The following is a 26426-nucleotide window of genomic DNA, read 5'->3' on the forward strand; positions in this document are numbered from 1 at the left end:
CCCCCACAGGGACACCCCGCCTGTGTGCCATCCACCCCCCCCATTTCCATCCCATGGCCAGGGCGGGGGGCCGGGCACTGCGGGATCGAAACCCGGGACCATATGGGGAACCAGCGGGTGACCTGCTCTCCCCCCTCCCTCCCTCGCCCCGGCTGCAGAGGGGGCCGCGGGGAGGGGGATGCCGGGAGGAAAATTCCCAGCCCCGTTGCCATGGCTTCCCATCAGGATGCGCTTGCATCATGGCCAGCCCAAGGGGGTCAGGGTGCTGGGGTCCCCACGGAGCTCAGGGCGGGGGGCTCCCCGGCAGGGTGGTTTGCCCAAGCGGGAGCGCGGGGGGGCGAGCGGAGGCGAGGCGGGGGGGGCTCTGGGCAGACAGCACCAGCAGATGAACACGTTTTGGAGCCGGTGACGTCTGCTCCGGCATCGCCGAGGGAAGAAAACAGGCGGCAGAGCGTGAGTCCGGCCCTGCGGAGCAGAGCTGGCTCCCGGCCGGCTCGGGCATCGTGCCCGCCATGCCTGACCCGGGCCGGCCGGTGGGGCCGCGGTGGGCCAGGGGGCTCCGCTGAGCCCCAGCCATGGGGCCGTGGCGGTGGTCGCTGTTCTGGTGCTTCCACGTGGCGCTGGTCCGCGGCACCGTCCTCGCGGGGGGCCAGAACTCGCAAGAAAGACCCCCGCGGCCGGCGGGATGGTCCCCGGCCCCGTCATCCTCCTGGGCGCCCACGCCGGAGCCGGGATCGTCGCGGGACCCCGAGGGCTCGGCGGCGGCGTTGGCTTTCCTGCAGACGGGCGATGCGCAGAGGCTGGCCCGGGCCAACTGCAGCCGGGGTGTCGCGGCGGGGGCAGCCGGTCCCGGCCCCCCCCCGGCGCTACGTTCCGCTTTGCGTGCCGCCCCCGAGGCTCTGGCCCACGCCGCCAACTTCCTCAACATGCTCTTCCAGACCAACGACATCCGCGAAGCCAGCGTGGCCGAGGACGTGGAGTGGTACCAGGCGCTGGTCCGCAGCCTGGCAGAGGGGCACCCGTGGGTGCGCCGGGCGGTCCTCGCCCTCGACGCCCACCCGCTGGCCGCCAAGCCCCGGTTGATGCTGCAGGCTACCAAAGGGAACGGTGAAATCCTGCTGCAGGACGTCTCCTCCACCGCTCCCGGCCTCGGAAACCTCAGCTGGGATAACGAGTGGTTCAACTCCTTCAAGTCCCAGCGGAACCCTCTCCTCCACAAACGGGTGCTCAGCAATGACCTGCGCAGCATGGAGACCCCCAAGTGGCAGCGGGGCGATAGCTACGTGGGGGAGCCGGGCCACGTGCGGTGGTCCCCCCCGTTCCTCGAGTGCCGGGACGGCAGGTTCCTGCCCGCCTGGGCGGTCACGCTCTCCTCCGCTTTCTACGGGCTCAAGCCAGATCTTAGCCCTGAGTTCAAGTAAGTGGTGCCTGGAGGGGTTGGGAGGTGGGTAGGGGGGCATGTAAGAGTGTTGGGGGGGTACCCCGTGGGCATGCTGGGGGGGTGCAGTGGGAAGCATCGCCCTGGGGCGCAGGTAGCGTGGTACAGGGTGCTGGCAGCGTGCCACCCCCCTGCCTGCGTCCCCGTGCACGTGCGCACGCGTGGGTATTTGCACGTCCACAGGCGCGGACCTGACCCCTGTCCCCCCTCGGTCATCGCCGTGCTGCCCACCTCGGGCTGACACCCCCAGAACCCCCTACCACAGCCGCACCGGGGGGGGGTGGTGGGTGAGCTGCGCTGGGCCCCCTCCTCTGAACTGGGGGGGCATCCCTGGGCTGGTGGGTCCCTGCTGCACTCCGGTACCCCTGCGTGAGGAGCCACGGCGGGATGCACTGGGGAGCAAAGGGGACAACTGGCTTTTGTCCCGGAGAGGAGACGTGACCCCATTTCCAAGGGGGAAACCGTGTCCCCCTCTGGGCACCCAGGGAAGAGGGTTGGTCCCGCAGGGCAAGGGACAAGGGACGGCACGCAGGGACCATCCCAGCAGCACCTATTTCCCAATGGGTTGCATTAAAGCCCCTCTTGAGAGGCAGAATTCACACCCAGGAGCTGCTACCCCTGTCCCAGCTCCAACCTCCCCCAGACACGGTTCCAAGGGGGGACATCCCTGACCGGGGCTCCGGGGACGTTGCTGACACTTCGCGTTGCCCAACGAGTCCGTGTACCAGCACCAGCCACCCCCGCGGCCGTGTCCTCCCCCGTTGCCTGTCCCAGAGGCAGCAATGGGACACGGCCACGCTGGGTCGGGGGGAGCACGGGGAGGCCCCCCCGGGGCTGACCCCCGTCCCTCTGCACAGGGGCGTCGTGCGGGTGGACATCGAGCTGCGAGACGTGACCATCGACCAGTGCGCCAGCGGGCCGGGCTGGTTCGCAGACACGCACCGCTGCGACCTCAACAGCACCCAGGTATCGGCCGCCGGCACCCAGCACCCTGTACCCCATCCCCTCGCCTGGCAGGGCTGGGGGTCCCCCGCACCGAACCATCCCTGTCCCCCCAGCCGGGCTGTCCCTGCCGCGTGTCCCTCCCTCTGGGCTGAGCTTTATCCTCTCCCAGCCGATCCATCTGCTTCGTTCAGCTGCTCTCAGCACCGCAGCCGAGGGGTTTATTGTGCAAATCTTCCTTCCCCGCTGCCAGCGGCAACGTGTGACCTGGCTGCTCCTTGCCCAGGCACCGCGGGGACGGCCGGGCTCCGGGGGCTGGCAGCCAGTGAGCAAACCGCCCTGACCAGTAGCCCCCAGTCCCCTCCAGCGGTGCCCACCCAGGCGAGCCGGTGATGCCCGAGCGTGTTTCAGGGCTCGGCACGACCGGCAGCATTCCCAACCAGGGCAAACCCCGCAGCCCCCCATCTCAGTGCAGATTGGGGTCCCACCCTGAAGACAAAAAGCTGTCCCCAAGTGGGAAAGGCGTCACCAGTTTCTCTTTCCTGCCAGTGACCCACGGGCGATGCTCTCCGGAGGGACGGGCTCTGCTCCCAGGCATCTCTCCAAAAAAACAACAATACCCAGAAAATCTGCCAGCCCAGCCCATTCGGGGCAGGATCAGGCCGTGGGGGATTAGGGCAGCAGTGCCCTGCCTGCCGCTGCCGTCATGGCCGGGCAGGATTAGTGCGCTCTGCTGCATTAGGTGTCCATTTAGGTTTTAGGGAGGGATTTGGGGGCCAAGCTTTGGCTTTTAATTCTTAAATGTTTAACCACTGATTCCTCCTGGGTGTGGGGGAGGACAGCGCGGGGTCAGGTACCCGTGAGCTGGGGGCTGCTGGAGCCCATGGTGCCGGGAGGGATGCGGGACCGCGGGGAGCATACGGGGTGCAGGATGAGCCCTCGCCCTTCCGTGCCTCTCAGCCTGTCTCCTTCAGTGTGTCCCCCAGGAGAGCCGTGGCTTCGTCCTCGGGAGGTACTTGTGCCGGTGCAAGCCGGGCTTTTACGGGGCCGGCGGAGCTGCCAGCGGTGCCCGGGCAGGTGGGTGACGTTCCCGGTCCCGGGGTCCCCATTTCACCCAGTGACACATGGCTACAGGAGTGGGGTCCAGGGCCTTGGGAAGCCCAAGCATGTGCCCTGGCAAGGAAAGCACCGCCAAGCCTGGGACACGGTGATTTCACCTGGCTGTCGCTCTGTCCCCAGGGACGGTGGGGGCAGACGGGGGGTCCCGGCTGGCGTGCCGGCCCTGCCGCCAGGGATGCACCACCTGCGAGGACGACATGCCCTGCCTGATCCAGGAGGATCGGGCGCTGCGGGCAGCCATCCTCTCCTGCCAAGCCTGCTGCATGCTGGCCGTCTTCCTCAGCATGCTCGTCTCCTACCACTTCCGACGGAGCAAGGCAAGGCATCCCCTGTCCTGCTCCCTTCCCATCCCCAATCCCCACAGTCTCAGGGGGGGCTCTCGGGGACGGGGAGGCACGTCACAGCAGCGGGAAGGATGTCACAGCCCGGCACGTTCGGGGGGATCTCCCTGCCCTGGCTCCATCCCCTCTGGGCACTGGCCAAGGCTCTCGGCTGCACCCTCACACCTCTGTCCCTGCAGAGGATCCGGGCGTCGGGAGTCGTCCTCCTGGAGATGATCCTCTTCGGGTCCCTCCTCCTCTACTTCCCCGTGAGTATCCAGCCAGCCCTGGGGGCTGAAAACCTCTGGGCTGGGGTTTAAGAGCGTTTGCAGCCTGGCCAGCTGCCCCCCGGGTGAGGGCGTCGAGCTGTCCCCAAGCAGGTCACGAGCACAACTCTGCCTAATTGTTAATTTTGCTGGCGTGGCCCCCGTCGGCTGCGGTATAAACCTTCCCGGGAAACCAAATCCCTTTTCTCCTGCTGGCTGCGGGAACTAATCCCTGCCCAAATCCCCTCTCCCTCCCGCAAGAGCTGCGGCGGATGCTATAGAGCCAAGGGGGAAGGGCAGCAGCGGGGCTGGCCCAAAAGCGGGTGGTTTCCCAGGCTCCGGTGTTTTGCTGTCCCCCCCGGCAGGCGGGATCCAGCCCCGTGCTGCCCGCCGACCCCTCTCCCCCGCTGCCCCAGGTGTTCATCCTGTACTTCAAGCCGAGCATCTTCCGCTGCATCGTCCTGCGCTGGGTGCGCATGCTCGGCTTCGCCATCGTCTACGGCACCATCACCCTCAAGCTGTACAGGTAGCTGGGATGGGGGGGCTGGATGCTTGGGACCCCCAAAGCAGGGACCGGCTGGGGGCTCACCCCTCCGCGCCTCGCAGGGTGCTGAAGGTGTTCCTGTCCCGCACGGCCCAGCGGGTGCCCTACGTGTCGAGCCAGCGGGTGCTGAAGATGCTGGGGCTGATCCTGCTCCTGGTGCTGTGGTTCCTGGCAGCCTGGACCATCGGGATGCTGGAGAACGTTGACAAGAACATCCCGCTGGTGATCCGTACCCAGACCGCCCGCGGGCTCCACTTCTACATCTGCAGCCACGACCGCTGGGACTACATGATGGTGATCGGTGAGACCAGCCCCCGCAGTGTTCCGGGGGGTCCCCACAGCCCCAGGACCCCATCCCGTAAATGCGGCATGGGGGGTTTTCATTTCTTTGTCCGTTTAATCTGCCTGGAGCCTGCAAGCAGGGCTGGGGTGCCTGAGCTGCCTCCCACCCTCTCCTCTGAGCATCCCCAGGACTCGCTCTGGCACAGGGTAAATCCCCCGGTGCAGGTGGCGAGTCCTGGTGGCCTTTAGGCCGGCTGTGCCGGAGGATGCTCTGCGCCAGACCCGGCTCTGATTGCGGCACGTGCTGACAGCAGCCAGGGTGAACGTGCTGGGCTGGATGCGCCCCAAGGCAGGGAGATCCCTGTGGGCAGCTCAGCACCCGTTGCTGCCACCCGGGAAAACACACCAACACCAGCAGGGTAATGGGGCTGGATGCTCAGCATCACTCTCCCTGCTCTCTCCAACAGCCGAAATGCTGTTTCTGCTCTGGGGCAGCTTCCTGTGCTACGCCACGCGCACTGTGCCCTCCGCCTTCCACGAGCCCCGCTACATGGGGATCGCGCTCCACAACGAGCTCATGATCTCGGGCACCTTCCACGTGGTCAGGTAGGGTGCGGGGCTGCGAGGGGGCTGGGAACCCAGATTCCTGTCCCCATCGATGCGGAGGAACCAGCAGCAAATCCCTGAAGCCAGCGGATTCCCTGCGTGGGTCCCTGGGCAAGGTGGAGGCTGCGGGGTCCGGAGGTGGGAAGAGGGGCCGTGGGCTCCTCAGCGGGACCCGGCGCTGCCCTCCTCGCCCCTTCCAGGTTCATCATGGTCCCATCGCTGCACCCCGACTGGACCCTGCTGCTCTTCTTCGCTCACACCCACAGCACCATCACCATGACCCTGGCGCTGGTCTTCATCCCAAAGGTAACGCTCGGCCCAGGGATGCGGGGAAGAAGGGGCTGGGGTTCCCCGGCGTTTCAGGGACCCCTCGACGAACTCACCCCTCACCACCCCCAGTTCCTCCACGCTGGCTCGCCGCTGCGGGAGGAGATCGCGGCCGAGGTCTACGAGGACGAGCTGGACATGCGGCACTCGGGCTCCTGCTTGAACAGCAGCATCGCGTCCGCCTGGAGCAAGCACAGTCTTGACCCCGATGATATTCGGGTGGGTGGCACACTCAGGACCTTCTTTTGACGCTAGCTATGCAGCCCCGCGCAGAGTAAGAGGTGCCTTTTGCAATCTTTCTCTTGATGCAAAGCAGAGGGGAGGGAGAAGGGGGTGCAGGGTGAACTGCCACGGTGTGGGGGGCAACCTGCTGCATCTCCTGGGTCGGAGGGACGGGCAGCGCAGGGGCTTGGGGACATGGGGACAGCCTGGCTCTAGGGGCCAAGCCGGGGCTTTGTGGGGTCGTCCCAGCCGCAGCCCCCGTGCAGTCCCGTCGTACGTGCTCTCCTCTCTCCCCTCTCTCTGCCGCGTCCCCCCAACCCGCGGCGCGCAGGAGGAGCTGAAGAAGCTTTACTCCCAGCTGGAGGTGCACAAGAGGCGGAAGATGGCAGCCAACAACCCCCACCTCCCCAAGAAGCGCAGCACCCGCCGCAGCTTGGGCCGCTCCATCGTGCGCCGCCTCGCCGAGCTGCCCGAGGCCGCGGCACGCCGTAGCGGCGGAGGGGAACGGGTGGGCACCCCGGCACGCCGCGGTTCCTCGGCCAAGCGGCTCCCCGACGCCGGCGGCGCCAGCCTGCGGATGCGGGATGACGGTTCCCGGCGCCGTGCCGCAGCCCCGCGCAAGTCCTGCAGCACCGAGGGTCCTGCGCAGGAGCCCTGGGAAAGCTTGCCCATCCGTGGTCCCCCCGGGGAGCCCACGCCGGGGAGGAAGACGATGGCAGAGACGACCTTGGAGCAATCCGACAGCGAGTCCCTCGATGCCGCCCCACTCGTGTGCAAGTCAGCCAGCACCCACAACCTGGCGGGGCACGGGCAGCAGCCCCCCTCGCCCCGCGCAGCCCCTTTGCAGAAGTCGCTCAGCGTCATCGCCGGTGCACGGGAAGAGGCTCTGCTCGCCGCCAGCCGAGCTGCGCGGCAGGAGCGGTACGCCAACCGGCACCTCTCTGCCCTGTCCTCGGAGCACCCCACGGTCCCCAAGGAAGCCGAGAAGCCCCAAATCCCCGGTGCAGCTGATGCCCTCCTGCCAGCCAGCTCCAGCCCTGCCGAGGGATGCCTCCAGAAGGACACGTCCACCGTGGGCGATGGCAAGGTGCAGAAGCATGTTACCTACGCGCCCATCAAGAGCATCAGCATCGACAGCTCCCACCTCCCGGGCCGGGTGCGGGTGACGGTGAGGAGGACCCCCCCGCCACCCCCAGTCCGCTACCAGAGCCTGGGGCAGCACGCTGCGCCGGCCGGTGACAGCCCGGAGCCAGCGGAGTTGCCTGCGGATTCCCCGGCACAGGCAGGAGAGCCAGAGAGGACACCAGAGGGATCTGCAGAGGAAAAGCTGGGGCATGCGTCCCCCCCGGTGGGGAAGGGCAGGCTGCTGACCTCAGCCTCCATCCCGGCACAGGTCTGCCCCTGGGAGCTGGTCCAGGAGGAGATCCTGAGCCAGAAGCAAAAAGCTGCCGAGGCAGCAGACTCGGGGACCCCCGGTGACACAGCGGCCACCCCCTCCAGCCTCAAGCCATCCTCCCAGAAGACCTCCCTCCGGGGCCTGGGACTCGCCATCAAAGCCTTCAATCGCTCCAGGGGGAAAAGCATCCTGAGGGGGAAGAGGGAGGGTGAGGGGAGCCTCAGGAAGAAGGGGCGCGAGTGGGAGGGGGGCAGCAGGAGGGAGAGGCCTGGCCTGGCAGAGATGTCAGTTGTGTCCCTCGGGGGGATTAGCCAAGACCCTGCCGCCAAAAGCCCTGAATGGAGCAGGCAGAGGCCCAGCAGCGAGCCCACCGCCCACCTGTGGCAGGGGGACGTGGTCCCCTGCCAGCACAACAACAATGCCGGCACCACCTGGGAAGCTGCAGGCTGGGGGGATGGTGGGACAGAAGGACAGTGGGACAGCCCAGCCCCGGGGACAGGCGATGGTGAGAATCTGGCAGAGAAGCCCAGCGCTCTCCAGGGGGATGGAGATGCTAGTGGGGGCCCAGAGCCACCCTCAGGGGGGCATAAAGTCCCACGTGGTGTTGGCCACCAAGAAGGAGCTGAATATCCCCAGGAAACCCCGGCGGTGGCCGACAGTGGGAAAACACAGATATGTCCCCAGCCAGGGGCCAAGGTTGCCATGGCCGAGCCGGGAAAGGATGCTCCTGCAGCCATTGTGAGGTTGATCGCACCAAAGGAACAGGGGGCCAGGCCAGCTGAAGGGCTTGAGAGCAGCAGGTCCCTCCATCCCCAGGACCGCACAGAGGTGGAGCAGCCACATGCAAAACCCATCGCGAGCAGCCCCCACCCGTCCACCACCGGTGTGGAGAGAGCGGCTGCTGAGAAGTTGAGGGCTGAGGTTTGTTCCCGGGAAGCCCCGGGCATCCCAGCAGCAAGAGGAGCCTTGCTGCGTCAGGAGGCAATTGTTTCCCGGGAGGAGAGAGGGGTCCCACTGGGCGAGGAGAGACCAGCCAAGGTGCTGGAGAAGGGGAGCAGCCAGCCTGAGCCCCTCAGTCCCGGGGGGAGCTGGGGCACCGAGAGGGTCCCCCCAAGGAGCCGGAGCACAGAAGTGGCCCCGGCTGCAGTGGGGAAAGCCAGCAGGGCAACGGGCAGGCAGGCAGAGGTCTGTCCTGTGGAAACTCAGGCAGATTCCAGCATTAGAATAGAAATCTGCCCCTGGGAAGAGAGCGGGGGTGAGCACTGGGGGCCGGGAAGAGCCCCGGGGAAGGGCAGCAGCGAGGTGGATGCTGGCCACCCCAGGGAAGAGCTGGGCATGGAGAAACCGCTAGCAAAAAGCCCAGAGCTGCTGAAAGTGGCTTTGGAGAAGTCAAGCAGTGTGGAGGGCAAGAGGGCTGAGGTTTGTCCGTGGGAGACCGGGGACGGGGGAAAGACTGTCAGAGCAGAAATCTGCCCCTGGGACATGGAGGGGGCTCAGCTGGAGAAAGAGAGGCAGGAAGGAGAGAGCATCAGACCAAAATCACTGGGTTTGCTGAGAGCACAGGAGAGCCGGAGCAGCCTGCAAGTGCCCAGCCAGCCCTGGGGCAGCACCAGCAGCGAAGAACCCCCATCGAAACCTGCTCCCAAAAGCTCTGAGCTTTGCTTAGAGGGAACAGCCTTATCCGATGCAGGGAAATTAGATGATGGTAAAATTTCCCAAATGAAGAAAGGGATTTCCTCACAGAGAGTGGCCCTGAGGGGCACGGGAGAGACAGCTCTGGCTGCAGACAAGGGGAGCAGCCAGTGGGGATCTTCCCAGCCCGGGGAAGGTGCGGAGCAGCCTGGCACAGGGCTCACAGCAAAACACCTAGCTCTGCCCAAAACATCAGTGAAGCAAGCAGGAACCATTGACAGCAAAAAGGCCAACATTTGTCCATGGGAAGTAGAAGATGAGCCTCTTGCTAAAACAGAAATCTGCCCTTGGGAAGAGCCTGCAGCTCCACTGGGGAAAGAGAGACCGAGTCAGGACACACATGGGACTTCCAAAGGGAAAACCAAACCAGGATCTGGAAGACTTGAAGATATCAAAGCAAAACTGGCAGAGATGGGTGGCCATGGCTCAGAGCACAGGGACACCGGGATCTTTGCAAAGCTCCCTAGGAAAAGCCTGGAGAATTCAAAAGCTGAGTCCAAGAAATCCCAGAGTGTGGAGAGCATAAAGGAGGAGGTCTGTCCCTGGGAGAGCTTGGGCACAGAGCAGCTCCCAGAAAAAACCCATGCCAGGACTCCAGCGCTGCCCAAATCGCCTTCAAAGAAATCCCAGAGCGTGGAGAGCCTGAAGGCAGAGGTCTGTCCTTGGGAAATTGAATCCAGTGATAAAGCAGAAATCTGCCCCTGGGAGGCACCTGCTCCACCATTAAGTAAAGAGAAATCAAGACAGGACAAAGATGCTCTGTCCATAGCGAGCCAAAGCCATTCTACAAGTCATGGTCTCTTGAAAGAGATTGCAGACAGCACATTCGGAAAGAAGGAGAAAGCAAGCAGAGACCGTGAGTCCATCTGCCCCTGGGAGAGCCTGGGCACAGAGCAGCTCCCAGAAAAACCCTGCGCCGGGAGCCCAGCACTGCCCAAATCACCTTCAAAGAAATCCCAGAGCGTGGAGAGCCTGAAGGCAGAGGTCTGCCCTTGGGAGGCTCAGGAGCTTGAAGCCACCGATAAAGCAGAAATCTGCCCCTGGGAGGTGGCTGCACCTCCCTCCGATCAACCAAAGGCAAAGCTGGGTGCTGGGGGGGGTTCAAAGGGGGACAAGCGCATCACGCGCCAGGCAGCGCTTGCCAGCCCGGTGAGATCCCTGGAGAAGGGCAGCAGCGAGCGAGAAGCTGTGTGTCCCTGGGAGAGCTTGGGCACAGAGCAGCCCCCAGAAAAACCCCGCACCGGGAGCCCAGCGCTGCCCAAATCGCCTTCAAAGAAATCCCAGAGCGTGGAGAGCCTGAAGGCAGAGGTCTGTCCTTGGGAGGCTCAGGAGGTTGAAGCCAGTGATAAAGCAGAAATCTGCACCTGGGAGACGGCTGCTCCACCAAGTAAAGAGAAATCAAGACACGACAAAGATGCTCTGTCCATAGCGAGCCAAAGCCCTTCTACAAGTCATGGTCTCTTGAAAGAGATTGTAGACAGCACGTCTGGAAAGGAGAAAGCAAGCAGGGACCGTGAGTCCATCTGTCCCTGGGAGAGCCTGGACACAGAGGGCTCCTCCACGAGGTATAGCACAAGGAGCACAGAGCTGCTAAAAGCGACCGCCAAGAAAGTGATGACCATGGGGAGCACAAAGGTCAAGATGTGTCCCTGGGAGAGTCTGGGCATGAAGCAGCCCCCAGAAAAAACCCGCGCCGGGAGCCCAGCGCTGCCCAAATCACCTTCAAAGAAATCCCAAAGCGTGGAGAGCCTGAAGGCAGAGGTCTGTCCTTGGGAGGCTCAAGAGGTTGAAGCCACTGATAAAGCAGAAATCTGTCCCTGGGAGGCAGTTGCTCCACCAAGTAAAGAGAAATCAAGACAGGACAAAGATGCTCTGTCCACAGTGAGCAAAAGCCCTTCTACAAGTCATGGTCTCTTGAGGGAGAGTGTAGACAGCACGTCTGGAAAGAAGGAGAAAGCAAGCAGAGACCGTGAGTCCATCTGCCCCTGGGAGAGCCTGGGCACAGAGCAGCTCCCAGAAAAACCCCGCGCCGGGAGCCCAGCGCTGCCCAAATCACCTTCAAAGAAATCCCAGAGCGTGGAGAGCCTGAAGGCAGAGGTCTGTCCTTGGGAGGCTCAGGAGGTTGAAGCCACCGATAAAGCAGAAATCTGTCCCTGGGAGGTGGCTGCACCTCCCTCCGATCAACCAAAGGCAAAGCTGGGTGCTGGGGGGGGTTCAAAGGGGGACAAGCGCATCACGCGCCAGGCAGCGCTTGCCAGCCCGGTGAGATCCCTGGAGAAGGGCAGCAGCGAGCGAGAAGCCGTGTGTCCCTGGGAGAGCTTGGGCACGGAGCAGCCCCCAGAAAAACCCCGTGCTGGGAGCTCAGCGCTGCCCAAATCGCCTTCAAAGAAATCCCAGAGCGTGGAGAGCCTGAAGGCAGAGGTCTGTCCTTGGGAAATTGAATCCAGTGATAAAGCAGAAATCTGCCCCTGGGAGGCACCTGCTCCACCATTAAGTAAAGAGAAATCAAGACAGGACAAAGATGCTCTGTCCACAGTGAGCAAAAGCCCTTCTACAAGTCATGGTCTCTTGAGGGAGAGTGTAGACAGCACGTCTGGAAAGAAGGAGAAAGCAAGCAGAGACCGTGAGTCCATCTGCCCCTGGGAGAGCCTGGGCACAGAGCAGCTCCCAGAAAAACCCCGCGCCGGGAGCCCAGCGCTGCCCAAATCGCCTTCAAAGAAATCCCAGAGCGTGGAGAGCCTGAAGGCAGAGGTCTGCCCTTGGGAGGCTCAGGAGCTTGAAGCCACCGATAAAGCAGAAATCTGTCCCTGGGAGATGGCTGCACCTCCCTCCGATCCACCAAAGGCAAAGCTGGGTGCTGGGGGGGGTTCAAAGGGGGACAAGCGCATCACGCGCCAGGCAGCGCTTGCCAGCCCGGTGAGATCCCTGGAGAAGGGCAGCAGCGAGCGAGAAGCCGTGTGTCCCTGGGAGAGCTTGGGCACAGAGCAGCCCCCAGAAAAACCCCGCACCGGGAGCCCAGCGCTGCCCAAATCGCCTTCAAAGAAATCCCAGAGCGTGGAGAGCCTGAAGGCAGAGGTCTGTCCTTGGGAGGCTCAGGAGGTTGAATCCAGTGATAAAGCAGAAATCTGCCCCTGGGAGGTGGCTGCACCTCTGCTAGAAAAAGGAGCAGCCCCGGGTAAGGCAAACCTCCCACCGAAAAAAGCAGGTGCCTCCAAACCACCAGAGAAGGGGAGCAGTGAGTGCGAGGCCATCTGCCCCTGGGAGAGCCTGGGCACAGAGGAGCTCTCCCTCAAAACCGCTACAGGGAAAGAGCCATCCAAGAAGTCCGACAGCACAGAGAGCAGGAAATCTGATATTTGCCCCTGGGAAGCAGTAGAGCCCACCAGCTCAGAGAAGGGAAGCTTCAAACCCGGCGTGCACCCACGGGGAGCTGACAGAGCATCCACCATTGGGATGGGAAAGTCAAAGCTGGTGGCAGGAGCCAGCACCGTGTCTGCAACAGTCCTGCTGAAAAAATCCAAGGGCAGATCTGACGGCGAGGCTGAGCATAAGCCCCTGTGCCGCATCCTGCCAGGCATCCAGCCCCCACGGAGCCCCAGGGCAGAGCCACTGCCTTGGGGAGCGAGCACGGCTCCTGCGGCGGGCAGCAGCCCCAGCCCAGGCACTAGCGTAGCTGAAGTTTGTCCCTGGGAAACAGAAGAGGCTCTGCCAGCATCTGACAAGACCAACACAGACACGAGGAAAACCGCCGAGGTGTGTCCGTGGGAGGTGGAGAGCATTGATCCCACCCTGACCCTCCACAGGCAGGGCAGAGCTGGGGTGAGCCCCCAGGATGGAGACAGGGGTGTGAGTGAAACCAAAACCGATGTCTGCCCATAGGACCACGAGTAGTTCCCTCCATCCGGCCACCAGCCAGGTGCAGACACAGCTTTCATGAACAGAAAGTCTCGAGCTGAAAGCTGCTGCCTACCTGCACAGCCTGGACAGGGACAGAAGTGTCCACCAAAGCCAACGGCATGGCCACACTCCCAGCAGGCTCCAGTGGTGGCCATCAACCAGCCAGGCTTGGGGACCAACGCAGCAAGGGGAAAATTAACATCTCCTGCCTTCATCAAAGCACTCAAGCCAGGCAGTAGCCAGCAAATGCCACCCATCATTTACCCACAGGTAGTTGGTCCAAGCAGAGCACCCAAATACATTAAAAGACCCATGGTGCCAGCCTTGTTCGCTTCCACCAACACAGCAGACACAAAGCTGCAGCTTGCTAGCTACAGATGCTTGCCCACAAGCTCTCCAGTTGAATGTCCTCCTACCACACTGGGAGGTTTGTGCCTCCAGCACATCAAGGAACGGCTTGCCTGGCACCCTGAAATATGCAGTACTGCAGCCTCAGCAAGCTGGACACTCAAACAAGGGGAGAGTCAAACTAAGGGCAGCAACAATGCGATTGGGAGGAAAACAGCTTTCCAGAGTTCCTGCAGCCCAGCTGATCTCCCCCAGTGCTGCTGTCACCTCCATTTTAAGCCAGGCTGGTTTCTGTAAGCATGGCTAGGACCAGGCAGGTTCCGAAGCCTAGGATAAAGAGCCGTTACTCCCAGCCAGCCCCACGACACATTTTGCTTCCTTGATACAAAGTCATTTATTTTTAAATGTCCTCTGAAGTCACTGAGCCAGCTACAGGACTTCCACATACGCAAAGCAAACCCTTCTGCTCCGTTTCAGTCCAGCGATGCCAGCCCAGTGCTTGAACACTGCGCTTTGGCGATGCCCACCACCATCTCTGTTCCATCACCTGACCTGGGTGGGATAAACCAACCTTCAGGCCGCTCCACTGCTCTGCTTTTAGAAACCTCCGCATCCACAAAGGCTGAGATAGGTACTCCTGCTACTAACCTCCTGACTAACTTCACAGCACTGCTACACTTCTAACTCTTGCAGCAACTCAGCTGTAAAGGTGTTTGTCTTAACTAACAATGCCACTAACTTTTCAAAGCACTTTGTTGTTATTCGTTTCTTCTTCACTCGTACCGTGTGTGCATGTGTGTCTGTTCAGCATGTGTGCAAACATGCGCAGGGCTCACCTTCCCATCACATGAGAGGTTTTTCCAACACTTCCACTGGCACTAGCAAACCTCCACTTTTACAGCCCATCTGTAGAAGTGCTGGATGCCTTTTGCCATCCCACATGTCAACTTCTCCCTGTATTTGCAAGACCCATTCCTTTGGGGCAGAGATGCAAACAGACTCCTGTATGACAGAGAAGATGCTGAGACCGCAGAGGCACTACGATCTCCAGAGCATCGGACAGGGGTCCTGGTTTGCCATTACTCCAGCCCACCCACTCGCAAATGCACAAGGGAAGGGAAGCGGCCATAAGCATGGGGAGAAGCCTCAGGGTCAGGAAGGCAGCAGCTGGGAAACAACAAAGCCTCCAGTCTCCCCTGGTTTGTCCCTCTGCTCCGCTTAGATGCCAGCAAATAAAAACAGCGACAGCAGAAGTGAAGGTTTTGGTTGTCCCTCTGATCTCCATGCAAGGCTGGGGCTCAGGGCTCATCCTGCCGATACTTTGTGGTTTACTTCCACTCTCCTCAAAAAGTGGCATTGCTGTAGTGTGCTGTCAGTGGTCTTCGGCGCTGAATGTCAATCATCCAATTGTGTAAGTAAGTGTACATACAGAAAATAAAAAGTATTATCTACAGAGTGCACACTTAGCAGCTGATTTATGGGGTGTGGGCAAGACACTAAATAAGTTCAAGGAAGAGGTACAACAGAAAGCAGTGAGGCTGTGAAGGAAGTCCAGGAACAGAAGTAGTTCAGCTGCAGAGGTTTCAATATTGGCAAAGGAGATGGGGAGCCACACACTGCTAGACTGGAAGGAAAGGCCATTCTCCCAGAAAAGCAGCTACGCCACCAGAAAACACCCTTTTCATTCAGAGCCAGAGCTGAAGAACCTTGTCCGTAGGTCTTGGTTGAGGAGTCACGTCCATACCTGCTTGTAAGCTGCCTCAGTCACACCAGACACAAACCAGGCAGTTCTCACTAATTTATTTTAGCTCCTAGCCCAGCTCGCATATGCTGGAGCACTGAATCTCTCTTCAGCTCATGAATGAAGCGTAGGCAGAAGGCTCAATATAGTAGGTTCTTTCAGGAAAGGCAGACAGATTGTGACACCCCTCTGATTTCCAAAAAGATGAAAGGGATTCCATCGCTGGCTCCTCTCCTAACAGAGCATAAAGATGATATTCTGCCCTTTCAAAAGAACATCATTCACAAGAAACACTGAACAACTCTGCAAGCATAAGGAGCCATAACTCTTTTACAGCACACTCTGTAAAATCTCTTTCAAGGAAGGAAAAAAAACCCCACACTTGACTCTTGCAAGCTCTGGAAAATGGCTGAGTTAAAAAGCAAGACAAGGTTGAAAAAGAAAATGCTTTGTTATTTGATGACCAGTGAGTATTTTGCTCTGTGACTAGAAGTAAATGGAACTTATCTGAGCAAAACAGAGCAAGAACAGATTAGCAGACTCACTGGCTTACTCCCAGCCACGGAAAAAGGCAATCTCTGTGTATGTGTTTTCCCGACCCACACAGCCTGCAAAACCAGGGGACCTGATGCGAATGTCATCATGTCCACAGGATGGTGCCAGCCACTCACTTACAACATCCTGTCGCTGAATCCATGAGCGTCTGTAACAAATGCACCAAAACCCATCAGCTATGAGAAATGCTGCCTTTCAAGAAGGCATTGGTTGACACAAACGCTGACCTTAGGAGTTAAAAATTTTATTAAATTATCGCTGCTGTGCTGCAGCCCCTTTGGGAAGCTTGGCCATTAACAAACACCCATTCAGCAGGAGTCCAACTGCAGTACCCACCCAGAAGAATTTTATTTAAAGTGTGCTTGCTGCTTGTCCCTGTTTTCAGTTAAAAAAAAGAAGCCTGGGAATCAGTTCAGACAGGGAAGGAGGATGGGAGAAGACAGTGCCAACACCTACTGCTGCAAGTTTTAATGAAAGCCCACCAGGTCTATAACACTTCCCATGGAAGCAGCAAATATCCCATGTCTGGACAGACTCCTGCTGCCAAGGACTCTCACAACACAAGTTCAGGACAGAGATTAGCCTAGAGGGCGGTCCTGAAAAGAACAGGCTTCTCGTCTTCACAGAAACACAGAGAGGGTTAAGCTGCAGCACACTAAGTCTACTTGGACAGAGCAAAGCTATTCTCAGAGCTCATCTGAATCCCTGTCCCAGGCCCCTCTTGCTCCTTTAAAGACAACTTCTTAGTGACTGGAGTCCATTTCTGAAGCCGCTTTGTTTGTTGACTGCTCACTGGAAAGGCAGTCATATCCAACCCGCTACCTCCACAGACATTCTCCACTTCTTCCCTTCAGGGTTGTTTGCACTGCTGCCTCTGTAGAGGCTCTGGAACTTCCTACTTTGTTTCTTCATACTCTTGTGAGGGATCCAAGGTTGGGCCAGGAATCATCACCGTCTGAAAAAGCAAGGAACAAAATCAGCACGATGCAGAGCTGCTCTGAACTACTGTAACAGGAATTCTTCCTGTTACAGAGCGTGAGAAAGGGTGAGCAGGGAGTTCTGGCACCGCAAAGGCCTCACACAGGAAAGTGACCAGATGGCAGCAGCATGGGGGAGGACACAGAGGGGGAATGGGATGACATGCCTTGTACTACACTATAGTTCTCACTTCCTTCGTCTCTAGGACCTGTTTTTAGTAACACAGGAAGACAGAGCACCTGCATCACTTTGCCAGGCTATGTACAGGGAGCAGTAACCCCCTAAATTATCACATACGTGTCAAATGCCCTCAGCCTCCTATTACAGGCTGATAATGCCACATTAATAAATAGGTCTGCTTGCAGATTAATCCACCATTTTCCTGTTACAGGAAGCTCAGCTTTGGTTTTGTCCAGAACTAACTAGGGATCTATGCTTCATGGGCACAGACCACCATGCTGGTGCCTTTTCCTGGTGGCATTACCTTAACAATGGGGTCCTTTGGTGGAGCCCACTCTGGAACAATCTTGCCATGCATCCTCCATGTGCCATATGGGTTGACCAAGTACCTCTCAAACACAACATACTCCAAAACGTCCTTGGGTACCTGCTCCCCACCATACATCAGCCGCCCAAAGCGGTCATAGATTGCCAGAGTCTGTAAAAAGAGCCAAGAAATGTATCTTGGACTGGAAGCAGGTTGGAGTCAGTTGGGAAACAAAAGGGGCACGAGGGGATGTACCTGCCGTGTGTGCATCCGCACTGTCACCTGGCCGTACAGGTTGCCTCGATTCACAATGCTGTCGCATCGGACATGAACCACTCTTGGAGGCTCCAGCGACTCCACAAAACTCCACCGGATGGTCTTGTACCTGTTCCCACGGACCATTTCCTATAAAGAAAAAAAGTAAACACCAACTTAATTAGGATGTGAATTGAATGACAAGCAAACTACTATATACAATGAAGCATTGATTCATTAGCTATTACTTAGACTTGTGCTTTCCCTCCCAGCTCTGTCTTTACTGTATCCAGAAAAAAAATGAGACAGACAATCAGGTTTAGAGAGCCTTAAAGACCATGGAAGAGACCAAGGACACGCTACATGCTGATAAACACTTACCGGGTAGCACCGCTCTGTCACCAGGGAGTGAAGTTTCTGCTTGTTAAAACTGCAAGCGAAACACACCTGGTTACTTGAATACACATATTGTAAAGAGGCTTACTCACAAATTCCTGCTTCCCCAGAAGACACACAATCTACTGGCAAAAAAGAAAAAGCAAAATACTCAGCTGTGATCTCAGCACGAAATCAGAACGTGAACGCAAGCTGGTTGTCAAAACTTCAGGGAAAGACACAACAACATCCTTCGGAAGCTAGTTATGACCCAAATGTTTTATTGATGTTTGGAATTGTAACCAAGAATGATGCAGTTTTGAAATCTGTTCTATTACTGGAAAGCGGAGGACGCCAATGGAGTATCATTTCATAGCCAAACAACTTCCTGCAGCGTGATTCTGACAGCACCAACCACCCACTCATCTGCTGATAACACCAGTGGTGCAACAGCTCATCTCCCTTGCAGGTCAGATCAAGATGAATTTTCTGCAACCTGCTCTTCATTATCAAAAGCAAGAGGGTACTGACCAAATCTCCAGCAGTCTACTCTTCACAGAGACCGGGGGCAGAAAAAGATAAAGACCTTGTTGCAGAGGAGGTACAAGGATTAGAAAGACAAGGAAGAAAAACAGACCACATAAGCAAAGAGAAGCAGGTCCTACACAACTGCATGAGTCAGAGAAGGGTCTTACTTTGCCAGGCAATTGTGAGCTTCAATAAATATCTCCTGCGCCTTCTCTGGGAAGGTTTTAGTGCTGAAATCTGGATCATGATCTTTTACCTTCCGCAGACTGAAAAGACAAAAAGAGCTCTACAGTAAGTAAAGAACAACTTGGAACCACCTTGCATGTTTCCGATGATGACAGCGATCTCATCTGGTTCAAGCCCAGCTCTTACCAGAGAGCAACTGAGAACTGGAGACTCCCCACTGAGACATAACCTCTAGGTGCTCGTAAAACAGACAATAGCGCTGCAAACCCAAAGAATCCTCAAGAAAATGAGTGCACACTGTATCCATTCACACCAGGATGTGCCTTGCATTCATTCTCACACCAGGGACTCCTGATTAAGTGGTACAACAGCAACAGTGGAAGAAGCGGGTAGAAAACAAAACATGCCATCTCACCACTGCAAGAGAGAACTGAGCAAAACTTCTGCACCACAGACTAATTAAAAAGGAGGTACGTACGCTAGCTGGGAGGCAGCGGTCTGCCTCAGCTTCTCCACCTTTTGCTTCAGTCCATCTTTGGATAGGGAAGTCAAGCGGGCATCGCCCTCAGGAGGGACATAAGGGTCTATAATATCAGCTGCAGGAGAGAGGAGAAAGGTCAGGGGGAGGCTCAAAAACAGCACAATGAAAGAAACAAAGAGGCAGCACCTTAGCTGCCGGGGGCTGGAGTAGTAGGATTCCTCACTGAAAACGTTTGTAAGATGAAATATGAGCAGCCAAAGAATCGCTAGTCTAACACAGCTTGTCATCAGTGACAGGTGCCTGCTATCTGCTCTCCTCATCCATACAGCCCAGGTTAGGAGAAGACATGTTCAGCAGCAGGGAACGTGACCTCCCTTGCTATTCCCTGTCCCTAGGTATGAAGGGGCCAACAGCCTGACACGCTTCCAAGGTAAAGCAGGGCAGCTGCTACCCCTCACCAGCAAGCAGAGTACATAGTTCAGTCTATTGCAGACAGCATGGTCACACCTAGGCTAAGTGCTCCATGCTGCTACTTTGTATTAGTTTTGCCCTTGAGAAGAGACCAAAGCAAACTTTCTAGCACCTGTGCAGGCCAAGTAGAAAGTCCGTTCTATATGTTCCTCAGGAAATACTATCCCCGAAGATCTGAGTCTCTTCTCCTTCTCTTCAGGGGACAGTTCCCTGGCCCATTCAGGGACATAAAACCTCTTCTTCTTCGTTCTCACTGGGACAACAAGACAGGCCGGAGCTGCTCCAGCAGGACGGAGCATGGACTCCGCAGCCTAAGGAAGAGAAATAACAGAGCCACGGACTTAGCCCAACGGCCAAGAAACACCACCAACATCTTGATTTATTTCCCTCCACATCTCCCAAACGCAGAGCAGCTGTACACCTAATGCCACTACTGGTAGCCCTCCCTGTCCCAGGGCCCTCCCCATATTCCCTCGTCCCTGACTCCCCACATCCGTTATCCCGTAGCTCCTCAGCCCGTTCCCCTCCGTCCCTCCTAACTCCGCTCCCGGGCCCCACCTGCCACCACACCCGCAGGCCCAGCCTGCCCAAGCCCGTCTTCATGGCGGCCGCCATCTTTCCCACCGCGCAGCCCGCCGGGACGTGGGAGGGGCCGACGCGGGGAGGGGCGGGGCCGAAGCGTGCCGCGCGCGGAGGGGGCGGGGCCGGCGGGAGCCCGCGCCGCGGCGGCGAGTGGAAAATTCCATCGGCTGCGGAGCGGGGGCCGGGGGGAGGCTCCGCCCACGAGCGCGCGGCGGCGCGGGCAGCGCGCGGCGGGGCGACCCCGGTGGGTGGTGCAGTGCGGGGGAGGGGGTCCGGTGTCCTGCAGCGGGCTCCAGGACCCCCCCCCGCGCACCGAGAAAGGGGGTGCTGGGTCCCCCCCAAGTGCCATATGCGACAGGCGAGGGACCCCCCCGCACCGCCCCATGCAGGGGGTGCTGGGGGGGGTCGCACCCACTTGTGTGTGTCCCCCCTAGACCTGCAGACCCCCCCCCTCCGGTGTTCCCGGGGACCTGCGCAGCCCCCCCGGTAGCTCAGCTCGGCACCGGGCGCAGCAGCAGTCGGTGCCCGATGCTTTTGGTGTTGCAGCAACACGCGGGGGCTGCCGGTGGCGGTGGGGGGGGGGCTCGGGGACGAGGGTCCCACCCGAATGTCCCACGGGACAGCCTGGCACAGCGGGATGCAGCAGCTCCGGGGGTGGAGCACCCGTGTCCTCAAACAAACCACACTTAGCCCAAATCCCGTTCTCTTGAAATTCCAGCTCCCGGAGCCCCAGGGACACCCCGGGGGGGGATGCTCAGCATCCACCCACGGCTGCAGGGTGAGGCCTTGCTCGGTCTCGCAGACCCAAAGGCAAACACGGCATGGGGGGGTGCGAACCCCCCGGGGTGGCCCCATGGGAGCGGGGGGCTCGTCAGGAGGCTCCGGGCTTTGCTCGCTCCGCCTGGCCGTGCTCCCAGTTTGCTTTGGGGACTGTTGATCTTGGCTACAAGGAAGCGTTGCTCCACCGGACAGCTTGGTTAATGTGTAGTGACGGCTCCACTGTGCCCGAGACCGTTGATCCCAGCCCACGCTGTTATCTGTGAGCGGGGCGAGCCCGGAGCGGCCCTGCGGGGCTGTCCCGGGGGGCACGGGGGGGAGCCAGGCACCCGTGGGTGGGGGGATTGCATGCACATCCTGGCAACAGCTTCGAAAGTCTGGCATGATGCTCGTGGGGGCTCAAAAATAGGAGAGGGGGGATCCTCCCTGCTGCATGCCCGGGAGGAAAACTGGAGCCGGTTTCCCCTCTGGAAAACAGGGCTGAAGCCCCGGGGCCACGGAACTGGTCCCGGGGGTGAATCACTGGCCCCAGCACCCCACGGCCCTGGCGCTTTCCCACGGCTCGGGACTCGTGGGGCTGGATTTTCCCAACCCGTCCGGCTTTCCCGGCTGCAGAGCTGCCCCGTGATGCCATCTCAGCCGGTTTTACCACGGTGGGCAGCTGTTTCAGGGCTCTCTGGCAGCCCCCTGGGGCCACGTCCTCGCCATGGGGGGCTGCTGGGGAGCACGGCCCAGGACCATCCCTGCCTGCTGCGGTTTGGGACAGGGCTCGCCCCAGCAGCAGTGGCCTCTGGAGACACCACTCGATGGTGTGATCTTCCCCTTGCAAAACCACCATGCGGGGATTTGACACGTCAGAGAGCAAGATCCAGGACTGGGATTTGGAGGGACCTGAGTATCAGCAGAAGTGGGACGTGCTCAGCACCCGCCCAAAGCTGAGCTGTCCGCACCAGCTCCAGGCAGGGGCTTGGCCATATTTGCCTCCATCCTTGTGCAACTCGCCCCAGGTACGGGGCGAGGCGGGAGGGCGACGGGCAGACCTGCACGCAACGTGTCGCCATGCAGCGAGAGGGGGAAGCGATGCAAAATGCCTCCCAACCCCCCCCAGGAACAGCCCGTGGAGCAAGAGGCCCCGGGACCCACTTTGCAGCTTCGAGTGCGCCGTTGTCCCTGTGCTCCCGAATACCAGAGATTCCTGCCTTAAGCCGCCGGCCCAGACCTGCAAGGCAGGATTAGCCGGTGCCCTCCGGCTGCTCCCGCTCTCGGCAGGAATGGCAAAAACTCTGGCAAAAGAGAGAAGAAAAGAAAAGCCTCTCTCGGGATCTTTCTTTTTTTATTCCCCTTTTTTTCCCTTGTTTTCCTAATTAAAATGGTGCACTGACAGCGGTTGGTGGCTGCAGAGTCTCTGGGCTAATTACAGCTCCTGGCTTCCACCCCGTCCGTTTGTCCCCAGGCCCTCCCCAGTCTGGCACTGCAGGAGAACCCGGTTTGGTTGGGACACGGTGGAGGAGGCGGCTTCCCCCCGGCTTTCTTGGTGGAGGCTCGCTCTTTCTTCCTTTCTTTCTTTCTGGATTCTTGCTGACAGCAGCATCTGTCATCTAACAATATCTCCCGCGCGGACCAGCAGCCGCAGAAGGCACCCGGAGACCTTTGCCGAGCACGAGCCCTGCGGCCGGCGTGGCCACGGAGCCACCGCGCTGCTCCCAGCTCTGGGTGCGCACCGGGAGGGCACCCAGTGACCCGCGTAACCATCGGGAACAGGAATTAAAGCTCAGAAGAGACAATCCCCCTCCACCTCCCTCCCGCGGTGGCGAGCAGCTCTGCTCCAGGAATAGGTTTATCCTGCTCCTGACCTTGCTGCTTGCCCAGCCGTGGCTTTGCCCGAGGAGAGTCACCCGTGGCCACGAGCTGTGCCAGGGCATCGACAGCGGAGGCGAGGCAGGAGGAGAAGGACTTTTTGCTCCCGTGAGGTCTCTCGGTGTGACTGTGGCATGGCTGACCTTCTCCCCGCCGGCCGGCCGTGGTGGCCTCGGGGTATCCCCAGCCTGGCACGGCCGGGCTGAGTCCTCCTCCATCCAGCCTGGTTGCAAATCACGTACGGAGGCTCCCGACCCAACCCACGCCAAACCACGGGGTCACCGCTCCAGCCCTTCCCTCGCGGCGGGGGAGACGGGACTTTCCCCCCCAGCACCCCCCGGGCATCGCAGGCGTCAGCTCGCTTGCGACAACGACGATGAAACTTTCCCAGGTCCCAGCACCGACACGTCCCCACGCGGGGCTCGCATCACCCCATCTGCCCGCGTCCGTGTGTCCCGCGGGGCTTCGCACCCCACCGAGGCGTTGGGAAGGGATGGTGGCAGGACAAGGGGAGGGCGGCAGCGGTCGGAACCCCCCCCTGCGCGGCTCCAGCTGTTTCCTTGTCTCCCTTCCCCTCCTCGGGGCTCTGCAGCACAATGCGGCCCCGCAGAAGCCCCAGATGAACCCAGGCTCATCAGCCGTTTGGTTTTTATAACGACGTGTTAAGAGCTGTCTGTACTTTCTCCGTGCCCCAGTTCGTGCCGCCGGCTCCTCCAGGTCTCAGCGAATCCCCGTTCCCTCGCTCGGCGCTAACTTATATTTTAAACAGCGAGGTACCACTTTTAGCAAAAATAAATCTCTTTGGGGAGGAAAAAAAAAAAAGGACCAATTGCCGTTTCTAGTGGTGGAAGGCAATTAATGATTTCCTGCCTCTGCGAGCTGTGCTTCCTTCTTAAAACAAGGGAGGTTGTGGGAGGTTGTGGCCCCCACGAAGACGCAGCACGCTTCCTTTTGGGGGGGCTGAGACTTAGCCGGGTCCGTTTTTTCACGCCGTACGGAGCCAGGCAGGAGGCAGCGGCTGAGTTGCTGGATCTCAGATTGCTGCCGCTGGTCCTGGGGCCGAGAGCAGGGCTGGGCTGTGGCTCTCACCCCACCAGCTGGGTGTGGGGAAAGCCACCGTGGCTGCCGGCGCAGTCTCCCCTCTTCCAGAGGAATTCAATTTTTCGCCTTTCTTTTTTCCCATATAAAGTCTTTATTAAGAATTTTTAAACTTCCTGCTGGTGTTTGTCACAAACCCAAACAGCCATCCAACATCACCCACTTGGGACATTTATTACCCTGTAAATACTGTTCGCTGTATTGTGTACATAGCTTTTTAAGACGGATTCCTTACATAGTGTCTTTCACAAGCCCCAGCGATGCTCCGCAGCGCTGCTGACCTCGGGGCGAGCGAGAAAAGCCCCAAAGGGCTGCGGTACCCTGGGGTGGGCAGCAGCAGCTGCTTGGCCATGGGAAACAGCAGGGAAACCCCTTTCTGCTCAAGAGCTTCAGAGGTTTGGGTTTTTGTTTTTTTTTTTATTTACGAGGACGTGAGCCTGGCCACGAAGGGCTGCACGCGTGTCGGCAGCCCTGGGGTTTTACCGGGAGCCCTGCAACACCCAGGTTTCACCTTGATGCTGCGGTTCAAGCACAAGGAGGAGGAGGAGAGCGGCCGTTAGGTCAGGGTGAGGAGAAAAGCAAGCCCACGTAGCTGTCCGGACAGGTAAACGAAGCCTGGAGGACAGGACACCTTCTCTCCGCTCCACACGAGCACATTGCTGTGTTTTCTGCTGCAAAGTCCGAGAGGTTTAAGCCGATCTCCCGATTTTTTAACGCTGGAGGTTAGCGATAGTTAGACCCCAAGGTCCGCGAACAGCCGCTGCCTTATCTGGACCTGGGGAGCGCAGAGGTGACCAAACCCAGGGAGAAAGGGACCTGCGTCCTCCCGATACAAGGGCCAGATGCTGCGCGGGTGCTCGGAGGATCGGACGGGGTGACGAGCAGCCCGGGAAAAAACCCCAAATTCGCATGGTGCGCACAGCTGGCGCGGGACCTGCCGGCCGCTCAGTGCTGGGAAAAAGTAATCAATAAAAATAGTATTCCGTGGAGAACTAACAGAAAAAAAAACCCTCAGGACACAACATATCGGAGCTCATTAAACATTGGCAGAGGCGAGTCTCGGCTCGGATCTGGGCTGCTGCGGGCGGTCGGGTGCTGCCGCGTAACGCCACGGAGCAGCAGCGACAAGTCCCGCGCCGGAGGCCAGCTCTGCGGTGGAAAACAGCCCGGCGGGATGCGTTCCTGGAAAACGTGGGACCAACCAGACTCTGGATGGTCTCCGAGCCCTGGGTGCACCCACGGGTGCCATGGGGAGACCGCGGCCTGTCCCGCCGTCGGGGCACGGAGCTGCCACCGTGCCGTGCCCTTGGCACCAGGGTCTCGCTGGACCCCAGCATGGGGGACCGTAGAACCCCCGGTACCCGGTGCCCCTGTTAACGGGGTGCACCGTGCCAGACCCCCCCGGTAACAGGTACCCCCATTAATGGGGTGCACCATGCCAGCTCCCCCAGTAACAGGAACCCCGTTAACAGGGTGCACTGTGCCAGACCCCCCCCCGGTACCAGGAACCCCATTAAGGGGGTGCACTATGCCAGACCCCCCCGGTACCGGGAGCCCCCATTAACGGTGTGCACCATGCCAGAGCCCCCCGGTACCGGGAACCCCCATTAACGGGGTGCACCATGCCAGACCCCCCCGGTACCGGGAACCCCCATTAACGGGGTGCACCATGCCAGACCCCCCCGGTACCGGGAACCCCCATTAACGGGGTGCACCATGCCAGACCCCCCCGGTACCGGGAACCCCCATTAACGGGGTGCACCATGCCAGACCCCCCCGGTACCGGGAACCCCCATTAATGGGGTGCACCATGCCAGACCCCCCCGGTACCGGGAGCCCCCATTAACGGTGTGCACCATGCCAGAGCCCCCCGGTACCGGGAGCCCCCATTAACGGGGTGCACCATGCCAGACCCCCCCGGCACCGGGAGCCCCCATTAATGGGGTGCACCGTGCCAGACCCCCCCGGTACCGGGACACCCCCCCGACGCACGCGCCGGGGGCAGCGCGAGCCCCTCTCCCCGCACCACCCGGCACAAGGGGCGGGCGGGGTGGGGTGGGGGGTGTGTGTGTGTGTGTGTCTGTGTCTGTGTGTCTGTGTCTGTGTGTGTGTGTGTGTCTGTCTGTGTGTGTGTCTGTGTGTGGGCGGAGCGAGGCGGGAGGGAGGGACGAACGGACAGACGGACGGACGGACGGGCAGACGCACGCGCACTGCCCGCGCCGCTTACGCAACGCGCTCGCGCCGCTCTACGTGCGCGGCCGCGTGGCGCCGCCGCGCGCACGCGCACGCGCGGTTGTTCCTCCCTCCTCCTCCTCCTCCTCCTTTCTCCCACCCCACCCCCCTCCCCACTACCACCACCCCCCCCCTTCCTCCGCTCACCCCCCCCTCCCCTCCCCGGCCGCCTCGTGCCGGGAGCGCGCGCGCGCGTCCCCGCCCCTCCCTCCTCCTCCTCCTCCTCCTCCTCCTCCTCCTCCTCCTCCCGCCGCCGCCGCTCGCCCGCTCTCCTCTCTCTCTCTCTCTCTCTCTCTCTCGGTGTGTCGGTTGTGGGGCCGCCGCGTCGCCGGCAGGAAGCGTCCCCGCTCCCGCCTCCGCTCCCGCTCCGCCGCCCCCCTCCCCTCTATCCCCCCGCCCCCGCCTTCCTCTCCTCTCCTCTCCC

General features: G+C 60.0%; 2 protein-coding genes across 2 annotated transcripts; one reads left to right on the forward strand and one right to left on the reverse strand.

Annotated features, from left to right (window-relative positions):
* The first annotated feature begins 336 nt into the window (after positions 1–336).
* On the forward strand, positions 337–14857 carry GPR179 (G protein-coupled receptor 179). The gene is made up of 11 exons (XM_069786470.1): positions 337–1417; positions 2296–2404; positions 3355–3457; positions 3620–3816; positions 4020–4088; positions 4502–4611; positions 4692–4930; positions 5379–5517; positions 5718–5823; positions 5917–6063; positions 6398–14857. The coding sequence occupies exons 1-11, from the start codon at positions 576–578 to the stop codon at positions 13031–13033; spliced, it is 8697 nt and encodes a 2898-aa protein (XP_069642571.1). The 5' UTR covers positions 337–575; the 3' UTR covers positions 13034–14857.
* A 1066-nt stretch (positions 14858–15923) lies between these two features.
* Positions 15924–20129, reverse strand: MRPL45 (mitochondrial ribosomal protein L45). The gene is made up of 8 exons (XM_009921368.2): positions 20015–20129; positions 19569–19767; positions 18983–19100; positions 18486–18584; positions 17797–17845; positions 17416–17565; positions 17158–17331; positions 15924–16650 (listed from the first exon to the last, which is right to left on the reverse strand). Exons 1-8 carry the CDS (start codon positions 20069–20071, stop codon positions 16591–16593), a joined length of 906 nt encoding a protein of 301 aa, XP_009919670.2. The 5' UTR covers positions 20072–20129; the 3' UTR covers positions 15924–16590.
* Between the last annotated feature and the right edge of the window lie 6297 nt (positions 20130–26426).

This window comes from Haliaeetus albicilla, chromosome 7 (assembly GCF_947461875.1).
Source record: "Haliaeetus albicilla chromosome 7, bHalAlb1.1, whole genome shotgun sequence".
Lineage (NCBI taxonomy): Eukaryota > Metazoa > Chordata > Aves > Accipitriformes > Accipitridae > Haliaeetus > Haliaeetus albicilla.

Bases quoted from the DNA above. Each gene is read 5' to 3' on its own strand.
- GPR179 (XM_069786470.1), top strand. From the start codon at position 576: ATGGGGCCGTGGCGGTGGTCGCTGTTCTGGTGCTTCCACGTGGCGCTG. The intron at 5,518-5,717 runs GTAGGGTGCGGG...CGCCCCTTCCAG, and splicing joins GGCACCTTCCACGTGGTCAG to GTTCATCATGGTCCCATCGC. The intron at 5,824-5,916 runs GTAACGCTCGGC...CACCACCCCCAG, and splicing joins CGCTGGTCTTCATCCCAAAG to TTCCTCCACGCTGGCTCGCC.
- MRPL45 (XM_009921368.2), bottom strand. From the start codon at position 20,071: ATGGCGGCCGCCATGAAGACGGGCTTGGGCAGGCTGGGCCTGCGGGTG. The intron at 19,768-20,014 runs GTGGGGCCCGGG...TCTCTTCCTTAG, and splicing joins GCCTGCGGGTGTGGTGGCAG to GCTGCGGAGTCCATGCTCCG. The intron at 16,651-17,157 runs GTAATGCCACCA...TTGCTTTTTCAG, and splicing joins CAAAGGACCCCATTGTTAAG to ACGGTGATGATTCCTGGCCC.